This window comes from Sycon ciliatum, chromosome 6 (assembly GCF_964019385.1).
Source record: "Sycon ciliatum chromosome 6, ocSycCili1.1, whole genome shotgun sequence".
Classification (NCBI taxonomy): Eukaryota; Metazoa; Porifera; class Calcarea; order Leucosolenida; family Sycettidae; genus Sycon; species Sycon ciliatum.
In genome coordinates, this window is record NC_088648.1 from 23,944,899 (window position 1) to 23,964,898 (window position 20,000).

The window sequence follows — 20,000 nt, forward strand, 5'->3', positions numbered from 1 at the left end:
GCTCTCGTTTCGCGAGCACATCAGCAGCGTGAGAGCAAGTCAACGTCTTGGGCTTTTGCGCCGAGCCGCGAGAATACTTGACACCAATGGCCGTCTGAGTGTCTACCAAGGATTCATTCGCCCTATGCTGGAGTATGCTTCACTGGTCTGGATGTCTGCTGCCCCGACCCATCTGGCCAGGCTCGACCGCATGCAGCGGAAGGCAATGGCAATCATAGGACCAGATTTGCTCCTCCAGAGTCTGGCTGCATGACGCACTCTCTCTGGGCTGTGCTACATGTACAAGCTTCAGTGCATCAAAAGCCCACAGCAGCTGACCAACATTGTCCCACCAGCTGCACCAACTGTGGTTCGTCCACGAACCCGACACACGCATGCGGTGACCCATCCTCACCAGCTCCTCAATACCCTACCACCAGCTGCACCGGAGTACAGTATGCGGTCCTTCCCGTTTGCCCACATCAGTTTGTGGAATCAACTGCCACCCTCCCTGTTCCAGCCACCAATGTCCCTGCAACGGCTGCACCGCTTCAAGGCAGCTACATGGAAGCACTTGCTACACACTGACCGGCTGTGGGCTACGGACCACCTCTGAAAGCCACTGCTGCACACACCTGCGACGAAGTTGCCAGCCACTCTGGTCTAAATTCACCCTGCCGCACAACTCAAGCGCTACCCACACATCTCTCAATCTCCCCCTTTTTCCCACTATTATTATTCCCTTCTTGTTTGTTTTGTCTTATTTTTTATTTTTTTAGTCTTTGGTCACTTTCTTACGTTGGCTCATTATAAACTTAGGATTAATTTTGATGCATACATGGCACTGTGACGTGATGTACAAGCTTCAGTGCATCAAAAGCCCACAGCAGCTGACCAACATTATCCCACCAGCTGCACCAAATGTGGTTCGTCCACGAACCCGACACACGCATGCGGTGACCCATCCTCACCAGCTCCTCAATACCCTACCACCAGCTGCACTGGAGTACAGTATGCGGTCCTTGCCATTCGCCCGCATCAGTTTGTGGAATCAACTGCCACCCTCCCTGTTCCAGCCACCAATGTCCCTGCAACGGCTGCACCGCTTCAAGGCAGCTGTATGGAAGCACTTGCTACACACTGACCGGCTGTGGGCTACAGACCACCTCTGAAAGCCACTGCTGCACACACCTGCGACGAAGTTGCCAGCCACTCTGGTCTAGATTCACCCTGCCGCACAACTCAAGAGCTACCCACACATCTCTCAATCTCCCCCTTTTTCCCACTGTGACGCCGAGACCCATGGTCGGTAGAGTCCATGTATTTCATCAGCACAGCTATTAACTGGCATTGTGGATAGCGCCTACCCAGTCCAATGTACTTTTTGTCTTTCAACATGATTTGTAGGTTTGTGTTCTCTTAAAAAAAAAAAAGCACATCTTGGATGCGCACTCCAACAGCCTTCGAACTTGGAAGGCTCTAAGTTGTATAAATTAAACCTTAGCTCTCCATCTGAATTCATAACTACTAAGCACTTTGATGTAAAAAGGGAGAAGGCCAACATGTTACGAGTTATGACTAACTGCCCACCACATTGGCTCACCATCCGAGTTTAACTTCAGCCCTCACCAACGCTGTACAAAGCGTCACTGGCCCGTTTCTCAACGGTCGCGCAAATCGACCAATCAGCGTACAGCTAATGTACCAAAATTCTCAAACTTACCGTAATTCCTTGGTTCATACGGTGTAGTTTCCAAAGATTTTTTATGGGCCAACGTCTTCTTTCGATAGATACCAACAGATCGTCCGCTTCGAATTTTTCGATTTGATTGCCGTTTGGCCGAAAATTACCTCCGAAACCGGCCTCCACTCGTTTCACTTCAAGGCTTTCCAGGTGGACGGCATCGCAATTCGGAAGCGGAGAAAGGATAGCCAGTGAAAAAAGAAAAACAACGACGTATTGGTTGTCGAAATCGACCAAGAAATGAATTCAATAGACCTGTTTCCGTGCTGCGCCCTCGCGGCCCGCGCGAGTGCGAAAGGGATTCTTTCTCGACAAAACAAACAACTACTAGTACGCGCAGTACACTGACATCACTGCACTGGCTGTATATACCTTAGGAATATCCTGTTCATTTCCAAGGCATGATTGTCGCTAGTGGGAGAACTCAGCCACCTGAAGCTTTCATAAAGGAAGAAGTAGTAGGTGAATGAGTTCGCCAGAAAATGGAACGACAAGAAAATAGATACTGTTGCTTTCCGGGGCGCTCATGAGACGACGGCAAGATAGGACTGAAACGATCGACAGTCTGCCTCGACGCAAAAGAAACTCTTCTAGGAGGAGCTCGACGTGCTGTAGAGTTTGCAGTATTCTGCTGGAAGAAGACAAGAGAACTAAACTCAGACTACAGCGTGGAGCTGAAGCACGAGCGAAGCAAAAGCTGAAGCAAAAGCTGAGCGAGTTCGAAGAAATGGGGAAACACAGGAAAATGAGTGGGCGACATGATCTTTAGCTCGCGAGCTCGAAGCTCGCGCTGAGACACGCGGTGGGCACGTGCGCCTACGGGTAGCGCGGCCAGCCACCATGTTTTCAAAATGGAGGTCGACGCTTTTGAAATCCGTGTAGACGATGGTGAGGGCTGAACTTAGTTTGAATTAGTTATGGACTTTTTAATCCTTACTGCTGTGTTGTTACATTGAATGTGCCCTGTTTGGCAATATATTCTTCTTCTTTGCTCTTTTTGAAAATCAGTGGGTTGATCATTTACTTTCAAGAAGTGTCTGCGAATGACATGCAGATTTCTTGTTGGCTGGGCAAAACGAGAAATTGTGTTCTCATCAAAAGTTATTTTGCACGCGCTCACTGTGTATGAGGGCTTTGGTTGCTGCGAAGAAGTGTGTCTGTATAGATTTGTAGTTGATTGTTTTTCTTCTTGCCAAGTGTGCACAGGCTTATTTGTCAGTGTCCAAGTTTTTTCCTCTCAAACTTCGTCGTGAGTCGTCATGGTGCAAGCTCTGGTGCTGCTGGTAGAGGCAGGGGGAAAACAAGACGTTGAGGGGAAAAGGAGGTGCTCCTGATATGCCTGTGTTCGATTTTCCCGGTTCGGACAAAATAAATACATCTGTCTTCCGAATATGAAACTGCACTGGAGAGGCAGGATGAAGAAGTGCCTTCATCCCGGAGGCTACATTCCCAGCTCGAAGCAGAGAGGCAAATTCTAGGGATGAAGTTAAAATGATGCTAGAGCGCAGCGTCAGCAAGCTGGCGGAAAGAGGCAGATGACTGAAAAGGAAGAGGAGAGACTCTTCAGGCTCCAAATCATCATCATCTTCTTCACCGTCGTCGTCCTCCTCCTTGGATTCTAGCAGGTCTAGCTCCCCTAAGCGCAGGAGAACATTTACTGCAGAGTTTTGTTTGTAGGTGCATGCTGCGTGTAGGTTTGCGAGTGGTTAGCGTAGGGTACTACCCCGCATGAGAGGTATTAGGCACCAGGTGTCGAGTGGCTGCTGCGGCTGGTTTGGGAGCCTGGAACCTGGTTTGAGGTATAAGGCACCAAGTGCCGGGCAGAGGCTGCTGCAATTATAGGCACCTAGAGCCGAAGTATGAGAAGAGAGGACGGCGGTAATGGCTGAGAATCTACGCCGCAGTGATATCAGTTGGGCATCATCGAAGTGCGCTGTCACCTGGTTGAAGTTAGTTTTCCAGAACTAAAATATCCTCCCACTACTGCCGTATCAAGCAGTGCCCATCTTTGCTATGCTTTGTGCAGTGTGTGCAGCAGGCCTGCACACACCGCAAATATTGTAGTTATTGTGTTTGGCTGTGGCTCAGTATGCGGCCTGTCAACATGCACGGGTAAACAATTTGAAGCTGAAAAATGCTTATTTCTCGTTGGCTTAGCAAAGCGAAAGAAACGAGAGATATACGCGCTGACTGGGTATGAGGGCTTTGGTTGCTACGAAGAAGTGTGTCCGCATAGATTTGCAGTTGATTGTCTTTTCTTCTTGCGAAATGTGCAGATACCCGATCCCGCCCATCCACATTAATATATTATGCTTACACACGATGACAGGACAGAGAAAGTGTTTTTACTCCGAGTTTCACGCACTAAGCGATCATCAGAAAACTCGGAGTAAAAACACTTTCTCTGTCCTCTCATCGTGTGAGCCAGCTCTGCCTCTCGGTATTGAGCACTCTCTTGGACAGCCTGGAACATCTCTGTTTTATATTCGACTTACCACACCCACACCCACACACACCAACACTGTACTACATGACTCTTACGTTGGCAAGTTGGTTGAGGTGCCGACCAAATTCCATTAAAGCGACAAGTAGTTGTAGCAAAACCAATCAACCTGAATCCGTTGCTACAAGTGTAGTTTCTAATTGTTCCAAAGTTGTTATCTCCTGGAGAAACTGAACCATTTGTTGGATGAGTCAAAAGTGAGCAAGAGACTCCTGAAAGGGAATGAAAGACATTACACAAAAAACAGTGATTGAGGGTTAAAGTACAGTTATCGAAAGAAGTTGTTTAATGATTGGATAGTAGATGGAACGTTTTCCTCCGATCTCAATGCCTGTTCTGCACATGCCGAATGATACAGACTCACACTGCTATCTAGTGTTCACAAAGTTTGTGTCTCCGTGGAAACAGATTTGGGCTGTAAATTACATCCCTGAGGATGTTTTAAACTCGAGACCGCTATATAAGTGGTGTTCTTTAGACACGATTTTCCCAAGCCTAATCAAGCTCAAATGGTGAAGGTTGAATGTTACGAATGATGCTTATGCATCAGAAAGTTGAACTCAGACAGCGAACTTATTTAATTGGGGATAGAATGGGACAAAAATGGTAGGAGTTATGACTAACAGCCCACCAACATAACCAGATCATAATTATGCAGGCAGCGAGTGTGACAAAATGGCACAAAACTGACACATTCAAATACCTGACACCTAGCTCCGATATTTCTCCCAGGTGCAAACCAATAGCCTTCCTTATCGGAGGACTCAGGTTAGGAAAGGTCCAAGAGGGGAATGAATGCAAAACGAAGAAAGCACAAGCTATGTCCCATGGCAACAAAGAATGCCGAAATTTAATGAATGATGACGAAACTTGCACGACTATTGGGACATACCGGTCTCACTATAACTCTTTGTTGCCGTGGGACTTAGCTTGTGCTCTTCTTTGTTGTGCTTTCCTTCCCCCTATCAGACCTTTCCTAACCTGAGCCATCCATGTTGGAAGGTTATTGGTTGGCGCCTCGGAGAAGTGTGGCAATAATAGCAACAGCTGGGTGTGAGGTCATTGAAAGCCTCAGCACTCTTTGTCAGTTTTGTGTCATTTTTGTCACAATCGCTGACTGTATTATGGTTACGTTGGCAGACAGTCAGACTTAACTCAGACAATTTTCATTCTTCTTTATTTATGCATCAATTAGAAGGGGATGCTTTATTGAAAATTTTGAAATCTTGACAAGCTGAAGGTTACATGAAGTTCGTTCCAGCTTACATTAGTGAGTTGGTCAAGTAGCACGTCCAGTTGACGAAAAAAGGAAAAAAGAGCAAGTGTTGTGACGTTCAAATCTTCTTGTTATTTATGCTGAAAAAGCCACAATACTACTACTTCGCAGACCGACATATTATTCACAAACTCTTGCTCTATCTCTCTCGCTCTCGCTCTCTCCCTTTGATCTCTTTCTCTCTGTTTCTCTCTCCCTCTCCCCCTCTCCCTCCCTCTGTCTCTGCCTTCCCCTCTTTCTCCCTCCCTCCCTCCTTCCTTCTGTCTGTCTGCCTGCCTGTCTGTCTGTATGTCTGTCCGTCCGTCTGTCTGTCTGTCTGTCTGTCTGTCTGTCTGTCTGTCTGTCTGTCTGTCTGTCTATCTGTCTGTCTGTCTGTCTGTCTGTCTGTCTGTCTGTCTGTCTGTCTGTCTGTCTGTCTGTCTGTCTGTCTGTCTGTCTGTCTGTCTGCCTGCCTGTCTGCTTGCCTGTCTGTCTGTCTGTCTGTCTGTCTGTCTGTCTGTCTGTCTGTCTGTCTTTCTGTCTGTCTCTTTCTCTCCCTCCCTCTTTCTCCCCCTCTCCCTCTCTCTCTCTATATCTCTCTCTCTATCTCTCTCTCTCTCTCTCTCTCTCTCTCTCTCTCTCTCTCTCTCTCTCTCTCTCTCTCTCTCTCTCTCTCTCTCTCTCTCTCTCTCTCTCTCTCTCTCTCTCTCTCTCTCTCTCTCTCTCTCTCTCTCTCTCTCTCTCTCTCTCTCTCTCTCTCTCTCTCTCTCTCTCTCTCTCTCTCTCTCTCTCTCTCTCTCTCTCTCTCTTCTCTCTGTCTCGCCCTGTCTCTGTCTCTCTCTCTCTCTGCCTCTCTCTGTGTCTCTGTCTCTCTCTCTGTCTCTCTCTATATCTCAATCTCTCTCTATCTCTCTGTCTCTCTCTATCTCTCTCTTTCTATCTCTCTCTCTCTCTCTCTCCCTCTGTGTGTGTCTCTCTCTCTCTCGGAAGAAGCTGTTAGGTTCCTCAGACAAGAGACAAGTAGTTTATTGGTTAGAATATACGAAGTAGAAAAACTGACAAGATTCAATCTGTAAACGACAGAGAAAACCTTCAAAGATATGCGTGCGTGCATACACAGTAGAGCTAAAGTTGTATGGCATTACGTCATAACATAACACGCCCCTTCGAAGATAAAATTCCATGGGTGTCAACCGGACACAAAATAACGAACACAGTAACATAATAATAATTATACTCTCACGCCCCTTCGGAGATAAAACCCGGTTTTGTCTCAACAAAAATAAATAAATAAATAAATAAAGTCATAACAGACGAGATGAAATGACATAGGCATGATGTCAAGATGAGACGAAATGCTACAGAGAAACATTTTCACACATATGACTGTCCAGACGTAGATGTAATGGTGAGACGGTCAGGCGTCTTGCGAATACGAGTGCTACGACGAACAGGCTGGGTAGCGGCGTCAGTAGGTACACATACTGATGAAGTTGGGGAAGGGGTATGACTAGCGGTGTCAACACATGGGAGAACGAACGGACGAAGAAAGCGGCGATTACGCCAGAGGACACGGCCACTAGGCATCTTGACGAAGTAGTCGCGCCGACTGCCAATTGCTACAATGACGTCACACATCGACCACAGCTTGGTCTGGTGGTGCTGAACATCAACATGGGTGTCAATCCGTAGAGAATGGAGAGAGCGTGCCGATTTGTCATAATGTGTTTTCGGATCTACAGAGTCCACAGCTTCAGCAGACGCAATCCAGTGGAGGGACTGACCGAACAACACTTGGGCGGGGCTGCTGCCATTAGGGCGGGGAGTATTGCGCCACTACAACAGGCCGCGTTGGAAGGAGTCTACATCCAGATCTCCATTCCGAGTCGTCTTCTCAATGAGCAGTTTCACTGCTTTCACTGCTGATTCCGCGTGGCCATTGGATTGAGGGTAGTGTGGGGTGGAAAAGCACTGTTCTACACCCCAACGCTCACAGAACTCACGTACATGGGAAGCGGCAAACTGCGGGCCTCCATCAGTGAATATCTTGTGCGGTATGCCAACATCTGCGAACCAACGGCGGAAGTGACAAATGATGTCATGGGAGGTAGCGGTACGGCCAATTCGAGCTACACACGGCCGGACAGACGGTCGGAATATACCAGGAACTGCCAGCCTTAACAGGAGAAGAGATCTGCGCTGGCATACTCGAATGGAAATGTCGGCTGTGGCTCGCGCATCAATGGCTCCTTCTGCTGCGAACGTTGGAGCTCACGACAGACAGGGCAGGCACGGATTAGGGCTGTGATGTCATCAATCATCCTCGGCCAGTAAACCACTTGACGCGCACGACGCTTGGTACGTTCCAGGCCCTGATGAGACGAATGCAGGTCAGTCAGTACACGGCGTTGTAGAGACTTGGGCACAACAAGACGAGAGCCACGGAGGACGATGCCGTTATCCAGGGTGAGGTGCTCACGGCCATTCCAATACGGAGCGAGAGCAGGTGGCACGTGACGTCTGGCAGAAGGGAAGCCGTCACAAATATAGGAGACTAACTGCACGTAATCAACGTCAGACCGAGCGGCATCGCGGAGCTCGAGGAACGGAAGACCAAATAGCGCTGATCCGGAGTCATCCTGCTGAAGGCATGCACGGATGGCTTGTCCATATAGCGAGTCGGCTTCTCCCAGGAGATCATCGGCAACCGGGTTCTGCACTGGAGCACGCAACAATGCGTCAGCAAAGGCATGCTCAGAGCCCTTGCGCCACGAAACGTCGAATTGATAGAGTTGTACCTTGGTCGTCAAATGTTGGAGCCGAGGATTCTCAACCTGGTCCAGTGTGTAGGTGTTCAATATTGGAACAAGGGGCTGATGGTCAACAACTACATGAAACGACGTGCCAGCAAGATAGGTGTGGCATTTTCGGATGGCCCAGGCGACACCCAACATCTCCAGTTCGATCATTGCGTACCGGAATTCGGTGTCGGTGATGAATCTGCTGCCGCACTGAATGAGGCGCCACGAATTATTCTGGTACTGCCAGAGGCTAAATCCGAGACCCTTGGTCCTAGGGGCGTCACACTCGAGACGTGTCTGTGCTTACGGGTCGAAGAAGGCCAATAATGGTGGGTCAACAAGTGCTTGCTTCGCAGCAACCATAGCGACTGTGTGCTCGGGTAGCCAGAGAAACTCATTCTTGGCTTTCAGCAGACCGCGGTGAGGCGTTGAGCTGAAATCACTGCACTGGTTGACGAGACCCGTGAATGATCGCACGTCAGTGCGATTGGCAGGGATCTCGAAGTCGGTGATAGCGCGGGTCTTTTCCTGGTCTGTCTTCCAGCCGGACTTGTTTATCACGTAGCCGCAGAAATTGATCTCGGTCTCGGCGAAAGCAAACTTCTTGCCTGACAGGGTGATACCATACTGACGAGCGCGTTGAAGAACTTCACGAGTTCGTTCCAGGTGCTGCTCAAAGGAATCAGTGAAGACCAGGCAGTCATCCACGGCCTTGGAGAATTGCTCTATACCAGCGAATGCTGCATCGGTCCGCTGGTTGAATTCGTCGCCAGCAGAAATCAGACCTTGTGGGTTCCGCAGGTACTGATATCTGCCCCACTGTGTGATGAATGTGGTCAAGCTTCTGGACTCCTCGTCCAAGGGGACCTGCCAGTAGCCGTGGCGAGCATCCAGCTTGGTAAAATACTTGGCGTTACCAAGGTTAGAAACGACATCGCGAGGTGCGCGCATGGGATGCGCGGGCGGGGCGACTTGCTTGTTAAGCGTAGTGAAATCCACCGTGATCCAGATTTCTGCAGTGCCTTTCTTTTCGGCTATGACGATGGGGTGATACCACTCCGTTTGCTCTGAGACTGGTGAGATGATGCCATCTGCGACCATCTTGTCCAGCTGGAGTTTCACCTGGTCACGATAGGCGTAAGGTAGCCAACGGGCATTGTTCAACTTGAATGGCTGGGCGTCAGGCGCTAGTTGGATGTGCATCGGCTGACCGTCCATGGGTCGGAGCGTGTCCTCTGCAAATACGTCAGCGAACTCGTCGAGGAGGTCCTGGCGGATACGTACACGCTGGTCTGGTGTAGGTTTGCTGTGCTCTGCAGAACGGGATGTCCCTTGTGTCACTGAAACGATCTGTGGCCAGTTAGGCGGCAAGAAACCTAACGCCTTGAGCGATGAGCGCGACAGCAATGCGCTACTGAGTTCGTCATACACATGTAGACGAGTGGTGTGCGTGACATCACGAGGGACAACCCTGGCGGGAACAGTTCCGAAGCTGGTCAATGGCTGACCGTTCACGGCGACAACATGGTCGGGGTCAGGTTCCAGATCAGCTACACTGCCACCAAGTCTGCGGAGATGACTAGCACCAATAGCATCAACATCCGAGCCAGTATCTGGCAACCACTCTAACATGCACGACCGGTCGTTGTCGTAAAGACGTGTTGACAGCATCACTTTGTCACCAGCCTGCACTGCGTGAACGGTGAGGCATGCGATGGTCTTGCGGCACATTGCCGCGAAGTGGTCCCTGCCCTTGCACTTACGGCACTCTTTGCCCTTGGCAGGACACATTGACTTTGTGTGCTGGGATCGTCCGCACTGCGAGCACTCTGCCGGTTTGTCAGCTGCAGCAGATTTCGGCTTACTAACCAAAACGGATTTGCTGCGTTGATACGATGACCTTGTTGCGGCATTCACGGATGCCGGTACCATGCCGTCACCGGTCTGCTGTGCGGCTTCTTCCGCCCTGCAGATCTTGGCCGCGGTTTCCAGGGTGAGGGACGGAGCTGCCAGGAGCTTATGGCGCGTGTCGTCGTTGGCTATGCCAACGACGATGCGGTCTCGCGTCATGTCGTCCCTGACCTTGCGGAGGCTCTGGGGCCTAGTACTGCATAGCTGATGTGTACATGTGCTGCACAGCTCCATATCAGGGAAATCGCACTGTGCAAACAGCTCCCTCATGGCAGTAAAGAAGGAGTCAAATGACTCATTGCGTTGTTGCTTTCTATTGTAAAACGCAATTCGATCTAGGAGGGGGTTCCGTTGGCGTCGGATGTACGCTTTTACTGCTATGATGATCTCCGGAGCATCGGCATTGTGGGAGATGACAATCACATCTTCGCGCATGAAACGACAAATGTCGGCATCGAACGCCTGGCGAAGAGCGGACACCCGAGTCTCACGACTTTGGCTGGCGAGGTGCTGGCACGCAGCATAATCTCTCCAAGCCTCCTCCCATGCCGTGAAATCGGCCATGGTTGCAATGCTGAGCAACACCGGTCGCTCGACAGAAATCGGCTTCTGACTGTAGGATGTCGAAGTGCTGGGTGGTGCCTGGTTGTCGCGCGTTGTGTTTTCGACCAGTGTGGTGAGGCGAGTCTCGCGTGCCTCAGCCGCTTTCATCTGCTGCTGCATCAAGGCGAGCAGGGATACAATTTCAGAACTGATTGGGGAAATTCCAGGTTCCGCCAGCACGACAATTCTACAACTGCAAGACACTTATGCTACACGATCGATCGTTTGAAAATAAAAGGCTACAGAAATCACGGACAACTACAGGCTGTCAAATATTCCGTACTCAGGTTACTAGTAGTTCACTGCGCCATGTTAGGTTCGGTAGACAACAGACAAGTAGTTTATTGGTTAGAATATACGAAGTAGAAAAACTGACAAGATTCAACCTGTAAACGACAGAGAAAACCTTCAAAGATATGCGTGCGTGCATACACAGTAGAGCTAAAGTTGTACGGCATTACGTCATAACAGAACAGAAGCCTTACTTGAACACGTCGGTGCTGGATCTGATAAATTTCCATTCGACAAACATAAAGTGACACTGCTGCCCTTCAGTTCATAACCTTTGTTGCATGCAAAGATGGTCAGGCCAGCAGGAGAAGTCGAGCTGCTAACAATTGAACCATTGGAAGGTGGGCTGGGTAAAGTGCACGATATCACTGAATGAAACACAAAACAACGAGACAAGACAAATTTCATCAGCTGGATGACTGGCAATTAACTGAGAATTGTACATCTAAAATATCTCGGAAATACAAAATTGCTACAAGTAGGTATGTCACACGAATAGATATACATTCACGTTCCCTCACAGTGCCTCTGTGTGGTATGATATGGTAGGTCATTACTCACAGCCAGACCATACACACACACACACACACACACACACACACACACACACACATACACACATACACACACACACACACACACACACACACACACACACACACACACACACACACACACACACACACACACACACACATACACACACACACACACGCACACATGCACACACATACACACTTGCTCTCTCCATCTCTCTCTCTCTCTCTCTCTCTCTCTCTCTCTCTCACACACACACACATGTATGCACACACCCACACGTACACACACACACGCAAGCAAGCATGCACGCACATGCAGACAAACACCCATATACATACACACACGCACACAAAAAAATACATCTATACACATGAGCTCACACAAAATCCTGAAACATTGAATCACATATACTGGGATACGCTTGGTTTACCATTCCATACATTATCATTATGTATTCAACACAAATTTCCACATGTTTGCAGAGTAAGTCTTTCAAAATAAACATTTTGGAATATGATACATAATCCAAGAATGGTGGACAACACATTTCGGCCTTGAACAGATAACTTGTATCATCAACCACCACAGCAGAAATGTACTCTAGTGTCACAATTTGCTGACGGTGTGCTGTGGCAATGTTTGAAGGTCAGACGGAGGTGTCGTTGTTCAGAACAGTAAATTGTAACATGACCGAACAAATTTTGATTCTTACATTTGCATGATGGAAGAGAAACTCCTGTAGGCCATTGTCCGCTCTTGTCACAGGTGATTGCCGCTGCTCCTGTTCGCTGATATCCTGGAAGGCATGATATCTTCGCTGTACCTCCGGGAAAAAAACTAGAAAACACTGCACTGATGTAACCATTAGCAATCGACGGTGGATCAGCTGGACACATGATGCCTGTAAGAAGTTATGCAGAAACCAACAACACACACAACTCGGATTGATATTATATACATGCATTTTATTCCCGTAGCTATGCAGAAGACGTTACTTCAGGGTCCACACAGCTTTAATTTGGTATTTGTTTGTTTGTTTGTGTGTTTGTGTCACGCCTGGAGCTATCCTGTATCTGTCCCAAATCTGTGACTACAAAGGCTCTACAGGATTTTACATAACAGCTGGCCACAATATTTGCTGGCTCTATTTGCTGGCTCTCGTACCTGTCCCGTACCGCACCATCAAACACAGCTAGCTGGCCACAAACAGCTGGCCACTATATTTGTCGTATTATGTATACGATTCCCTGATGTAGAGAGAGATTTGGAAAGAAATAGGGAGATGAGGAGGAAATTAAATTAAAATGGATGTTAGTTGCCGAATAGGTGATAGGATGTGTAAGCAAAAATATACTTTGGAAGAGAGATCCCGTCGTCTCCAAAATAATCGTGAACGGGCGATGCAGAGCCGGTCACAGGAAACGTCGGAAGAGAGATTCCGTCGACTCCAGAACGCCCGTGATTGGCAGAGTCAGCGCCGGTCCCAGGCAAGCAGACAGACATCCCGACTCCAAAATAACCGCGAACGGGTGATTCAGCGCCGGTCACAGGAAACGTCGGAAGAGAGATCCCGTCGACTCCAGAACGCCCCTGATCAGCAGAATCAACGCCGGTCCCAGGAAACGTAGACAGGATAGACAGGATGCGTATCACAGGAGACCCAAGTTGGTGAAGACCATGCAGTCGGCCGTCAGCAGCAGTTAAGCTTCAAGGTAAGGACATTGTTTTTGTATTTTTTGTATTGTATAATTTGTATTGTATTGTATGGAATATAATTTTACCTGATTGGCTCAACAGGTCAATCTATTACTACAAAAAGGCCACAAAATCCGATTACTGTATTAAAATCAACTAATATTTGCTGGCGATTTAATTTTGCTGATGTTGCCGCTTGGTACCAACCGGTCAAAGTAAATCTCAGGCCAAGGTTTGTCATAGAGGCAAATGATGCATGATTGAGCAATGGATGCATGTGAGAGCAAAAAATACCCACTGATTCCTTTTTGAAAACTCCAATCTGCCAAAGTTTAATGATGGCGAAAAGTTTTGTTTCAAGATCGGCCAAAGTTTCTCATCGGCCAAAATTTGTTGATTTACAGTATAAGGAGATAAAAAGAAAAGAAGGAGCAAACCAAAAGTGGATGAAATTAGAGACAAATATTACTCCGCAATAAATTCTGCAAATACTTTTGCCTAACTCATATTCAAACTGATTGAAACGTTTTGCAATACAAAGATGTGGCCAATCAACGGAAAAAAAAACATTTCCATCAGTTCTAATAACATGTACGATGAGCTAGGCAAAAAAGCATAAAAGCATAGCGTAGGGCCCTGAGCTTCCAAGCTCTCTCGTTTCTAACACAAGGGCTTGACAGGAGCCTCCGCTTTGCTAAGTGGCCTAGGTGATCAAGTGTGTTGTTCCAACTGATAGCAACGTCTTTGCAATACGATTAGTGTGCACATTGCGCGAAATCGCGCATCTATGAGCGACATCGTCATGAACTGGTGGGACCATGGTCGTGTACTCGAATCTCATTCTGAGCACCCTTTTCCTTCCTTTTTTCAGCCGTTTTTTTGCAAAATGTCCTGTTTTTTATCGATCGTTCTTCAATGAAAGTGGGCAATCGATCACAGTCCGTGCGCCGAGGCCCTTGAGAGACCGATTTTCATTTTCTTGCGGGAATCGTAGCCTCCAAGGCGCCGCACATACGGGCTTGTTTTCTGTTGATTTTGCCTATCTCCGAATGGTGAATATTTCAATGAAATTTGCTGCTTAGAGCCCTTCTAGTCTCGTCAGTAGACCTTTCCTACACTGGAGAGATGGCTCGGAGTGATGTAGACACCTATGGCCGTACCCTGGAAAATTATTTTGGAGCTTGCAGTTCGTGAGCAGCCACCAAGGACGAATGTCTCACTTTTGTAATAGCTGAAACGAGGAATATGGTCAACAATTTCACACCAGGTAAGGCATTTACCCATCGCGGACACTAAAGCCGCTTTGTGGGGTGATAGACCAAAGCTTTATCTTTCGAATGCACGAGAAATTAGAGTGATACCTATGTGCCCCACAACTGCACCCGAAATAAACCACGCACAGGCAATATTGTGATTTTATGAGAAGAGACAATTGAGCATGCTCTAAATCGTCATGACCTGTTGTGTTACTTTTCAAACACCACTCCGAGTGAGCATCTACCAATCCTTTATCAATTTTACAGGGACATTTGAGCTGAGGGGATAGAGGTGGGATATTTCACCAGCTGAAGTACTAGATTTTTTCTGAATTTGTTGACTTCTAGGTTGCATAGTGTAAATATGTCAGTATTATGTGCATTATTGTGGTGAAATTCTGAGCATCTAATTATTATAGGCACAACAGCACTGGTGCATGCCCTCTCCTAGATCCTGCTCTCTGACTTTTTTCTTGCATTGCACGACTCAAATTCGTCGAATGAAATGAAGGAGTAAATTTGTTGCTGCCAATTAACTGCATCAGTTCTGTTTTCCTCTGCTGTTCTTCTTTCAGTGTGGTGACTTCTGATCCATGAGGCGATGGCATGAAATCAATAGTTTGCAGTATGTGTAATATGCGGCAGTCTCTCTGTCAATGGACCTGTGACAGCTGAAGCCCAGATGTTGCAGTTTGATGTCTATGGCCAGCAGCAATCTAATGTTGTTGCACCTTTCCTTCCACACACAGCAATGCGGGGTATGTCATGGACAGACATCGCTAAACTGCCTCTTTTGAAGAAGCATCGCAATTCTTGTCTGCCAATAAACAACAGACTAGCCAGCTATAATTACAATTTGGAGGTCGGAGACGCGATCCCGTGAACGTATTGCGCCAACTGCAATGAAGAAGGCCTTATTAATCTGGATTTATTAACATTCTCGTGTGGATAACTATAGCGTTGTGATCCAAGTCATGCGGACTATAAAATGCCTTAGACGTGAGATAGTGAAGGTACTGCCGACAGCAAGCCAACAGTGGATATGAACCACGCCACCAGCATCATTCTGCACACCAGGAGAATCCAATACATATAGCTGCCAACTCTGATGGTATAGACCCGGTAACTGTTTTGTTTCTCTAAGATTGGTATACAATTATACATGTACTAGTGCAATCTCTATCCATATGCGTAATGCACTGTATTTGTTTCCAGTGACTGGAGGTAGTTTATCATAGCACTGTTTTATGTCCTGGTTTTGTTGAAGATAAACATTATCCAGTTAACTTGTTAGGTACCATATCAGTCAGCTCTTTCAGCATTTGGCGTTGTGTCAGGGGTGGTTGGCGGTGTCGCGGGTCATTCCAAAGTCCGCAACGTTGACGTTCTCGGCAACGGAGCGACCCAGTAGGCAATTGATCACCGATAAATATACTGTCATTGGTTTCACGGTGCGCCACAATGGCATATGGTGTGAATATAATTATGTTATTCTGCAGCGAGTCCTTGTCGTGTAGCTTGCGAAAGTTATTGCATACGGTCATTACGTGCATAATGCATAGTACTGTCTGTACACTCAAGTTTCAAGTCCAGTCCATTTTTTGGAAATATGGGCTGGACACTAACGAGGGCCTGGTGACGTGTTCACAGGGCTGAGTTATGCCAAATGGTGCCATTGGCTGGGAGTGAAAGCCTTGCCCCACGCCTGCATCCTAAAAAATGTTTCGAAAATACTCAAATTCGACGATGTCTGAGAATCTAGGAAGATGCCCACAGCGAAACAAGTCATCTGGCTGAAAAACGGAATACACCATTGCGTTGCCACGGCTAAGCGCAATTTTTAGGCTCACCACACAGGTAGCGAAATGCCAAAACAAACGAGCCATAGACACAAAACCATTTTCCAAAATTGTCCACCATTGAGAATGCGACTCAAAAAGTACCCGCAAACTGCCCAGTGCGGAAAATGAAAAGTCAACTTTTAGACGACTTTTTTGAATCTGGCGCACGGACTGGATCAACAGGGCCGAGGACGAATACGTCTGGTTGGAGTTCTTGCGTGGCACAAGATGATCAAACACACATATGTAGTGGGTAGCCCAGAGGAGGCATGACGATTAGTACGAATTAACTTTTAATTCCCGTAGCTATGCAGAAGACGTTACTTCAGTAACGTCTGGCACTAGCCAGGGTCCACACAGCATTAATTCCCGTAGCTATGCAGAAGACGTTACTTCAGTAACGTCTGGCGCTAGCCAGGGTCCACACAGCTTTAATTTGGTGTTTGTTTGTTTGTTTGTTTGTTTGTTTGTTTGTGTCACGCCTGGCGCTATCCCGTATCTGTCCCGTACCGTATCGCAGAGCTGGCCATTTGCTGGCTCCCGTATCTGTCCCGTACCGTACCGTACCGTACCATCAAACACAGCTGGCTACAAACAGCTGGCCACAATATTGGTCGTATTATGTACATGTACATGTATACGACTCCCTGTGTGTTGCAACTGTGCTTGAAGGGGACGGTTGCACTTTTTGTAGCTCCGTTTTATCTGAGTTTTCAGTCGTTCCTCTTACTAGTCTTGCCAAGGGGGTGGCTCTGGATCCACCAGAGTCGCCCCTGGCGTGTTTCTGAATTTGCTGGGGCGAGGGTTACGCGACGCGGTCGCCAAGGCAGTGTCTTTTCAGGCACGACCGTTGTCGTCCTCGTCTCTCCATTCTTGGTGGTGTAGCTGACCCCCGAATGGTTTCAAACTGCGAAGCTCAGAGGAGTACAGTGGTGGCAGAGGCATGCGCTGTGAGTGGAGACGTTTGCTGGAGATGGATGGTGATGCAGGGAGAAGAGTTACGCTGCCTGACGCCGCGTGGGAAATTGTTTGAACCTGCAATTTCAGTTCGAGCGCGGTGGACTTCTAGACGATGTGTCCTCATGGCTGTTTTTCAGCGCTTGGCCTATCGCTGATATCCCTGCGTGGGATGTTCTTCCAGTGGAGTCCAGGTGGGACTTCGGGTGCCCACACTCCATCACCTGGTTGATTGTTTCGGAACTGCAAAAATAATTATTGTTTCCTATTTTGTGCGCATCTCTTGTCATCTCTCTTTTCTATACGTCGCACACCAGATGTACTACTATCGCCGTCTTTCTCTTGCTATCTCTCTCTGCTTGCTGTTTTTTGTTTCTGTTGCCACTGTCCCTCATCATACCCATGCTTGGGTGGAGGGCGGCGTGACCCGTTAGGGTAGCTGTCAATACAGTACGACTCCCTGATGTATAGAGAGACTTTCTGGAAATAAATAGGGAGACGAGGAGGAAATGAAATTAGAATGGTTGTTCGTTGCCGAATAGGTGATAGGATGCGAAAGCAAAAACATACTTTGGAAGAGAGATCCCGTCCTCTCCAAACTAGGCGTGAACGGGCGAGTCAGTGCCGGTCACAGGAAACGTCGGCAGAGAGATCCCGTCGACTCCAGAACGCCCGTGATCGGCAGAATCAGCGCAGAGTCAGTTCCCACAACATGCACGATGAGCTAAGCAACAAAGCATAGCGTAGGGCCCTGAGCTTCCAAGCTCTCTCGTTTGGTATTTGTGTGTTTGTTTGTTTGTTTGTTTGTTTGTATCACGCCTGGCGCTATCCGTATCTGACGGCAAAAAAGCATAGAATGTGATAAATTTTTCGATTTTTCCTTTTTTCAGGCAAATCCTGGGATTCGAACCAGCACTATCGCCCTACATGCACTCCCCCATTCACTTCGCATTCATACCCATTCTTCCAAGTTGCTTCACGTTATTATCTTGCGTTTGAAAGCCCTATTTAAATATTGCGGGCAGCTGTATGTGGCCAGCTGTGTTTGATGGTACGGGAGACGGAGTCGTATTACCCTCGATCGTACCTGTCCCGTACCTATTTTACGACTTTTACGGTATCTGCCGGTGTATAGTTCTGGCCAATTGAGGACGTAGCTGGCTGTTTTGCCAGCGCTTGTAAATTGGCTATTTTCAAGACGATCATTTGTGGCGTCAGGGGGTGATGGACCTCGTCTTCTGGGATGCTGGCGCGGCTAAGCGGTACTGCTCCAGGAACTCTTCTAAGGTGAGGCAATGTTGGCTTGATGGAGTTTTGTTCATAGCTTGTTCGTATTCTCCGTGGCATGACTCGTTTCTAGACCCATAAATAATTTGATATCTCGGCCATTTTTGACGGGTATGCAAATTTCAAGGTTCCCTTCAGAAACCTTTTCAAGGGCTTTGCACAATCGATCCACACCCCAAAGGGAACCTACCTGCAAATTTTGAGCGAAATCGGAGAGATCCACTTGCACACATACTTTGGTATTCTCAGACATGCTCTCTTAATTTTTCATTATTCCCGTAGCTATGCAGAAGACGTTACTTCAGTAACGTCTGGCGCTAGCCAGGGTCCACACAGCTTTAATTTGGTGTTTGTTTGCGTCACGCCTGGCGCTATCCCGTATCTGTCCCCGTACCGTACCGTACCATCAAAGACAGCTGGCCACAAACAGCTGGCCACAACATTCAAATAGGGCTTTCAAACGCAAGATCATAGCGTGAAGCAACTTGGAAGAATGAGTATGAATGCTAAGTGTATCAGGGTATGCATGTAGGGCGATAGTGCGGGGTCGAATCCCAGGTGATGCCTGGGAAAAAATAGGAGAATTGATAAATTTATAACATCCTCATGCTTTATTTGCCTAGGTCATCAAGGCAGTAGACGGTGTAGTATAACCGTCGACCGTACCTGTCCCGCACTGTACTGTACCAACAAAGACGGCTGGCCACAATATTCAAATAGGGCTTGGAAATGCAAGATCATAACGTGCAGCAACTTGGAAGAATTAGTATGTATGCGAAGTGTATCGGGGATTTTTTTTTACTAATGCTTGCAGGGCGATAGTGCGGGTTCGAATCCCAGGTTATGTCTGGAAAAAAACATCCCTATGCTTTTTTTGTTGTCTAGATCATCAAGGCAAGAAAGCATAGCGTAGCGCCCTGAGCTTCCAAGCTCTCTCGTTTTGGCCAACAATGGCCCTGATCTGTACATCAGGGAGTAGTGCAAGTTCGAGTTTGTGTGGCTCCACGTCACAGATCTACTCACATGATCAGTACTGTACATGTATGAACTGTTAAAAAAATTACCTTTGGCTGGATTTTTGGTGCGGGAGGGCCGGGGAATCTCTATTTTTTTGGTCTCGCCTTACACATCTCATATTTTTTCGCCATTTTTCACAATTTTTTGCATTGCTCTGTGCCTATACTGCATAAATCCATGCTGCATGTCTCGTGATTCAATCATAAATTCATGCTGCATGTCTCGTGATTCAATCATTTTTATCCGCTTTCATAATTATAACCTTCTGCATGATTTTAGTCATTTTAAGCATACATTTTCATTCACTCTTCATCATCTTG

At 47.5% G+C, this 20,000-nt stretch overlaps 2 protein-coding genes across 2 annotated transcripts; both read right to left on the reverse strand.

Annotated features, from left to right (window-relative positions):
* Positions 1-7,658: 7,658 nt before the first annotated feature.
* On the reverse strand, positions 7,659-8,450 carry LOC135820143 (uncharacterized). Its single transcript, XM_065333455.1, has one exon. The coding sequence runs from the start codon at positions 8,448-8,450 to the stop codon at positions 7,659-7,661; it is 792 nt and encodes a 263-aa protein (XP_065189527.1).
* A 135-nt stretch (positions 8,451-8,585) lies between these two features.
* On the reverse strand, positions 8,586-10,916 carry LOC135820144 (uncharacterized protein K02A2.6-like). Its single transcript, XM_065333456.1, has one exon. It carries the CDS (start codon positions 10,914-10,916, stop codon positions 8,586-8,588), a length of 2,331 nt encoding a protein of 776 aa, XP_065189528.1.
* Positions 10,917-20,000: the final 9,084 nt, after the last annotated feature.

Bases quoted from the DNA above. Each gene is read 5' to 3' on its own strand.
- LOC135820144 (XM_065333456.1), bottom strand. From the start codon at position 10,916: ATGCAGCAGCAGATGAAAGCGGCTGAGGCACGCGAGACTCGCCTCACC.
- LOC135820143 (XM_065333455.1), bottom strand. From the start codon at position 8,450: ATGATCGAACTGGAGATGTTGGGTGTCGCCTGGGCCATCCGAAAATGC.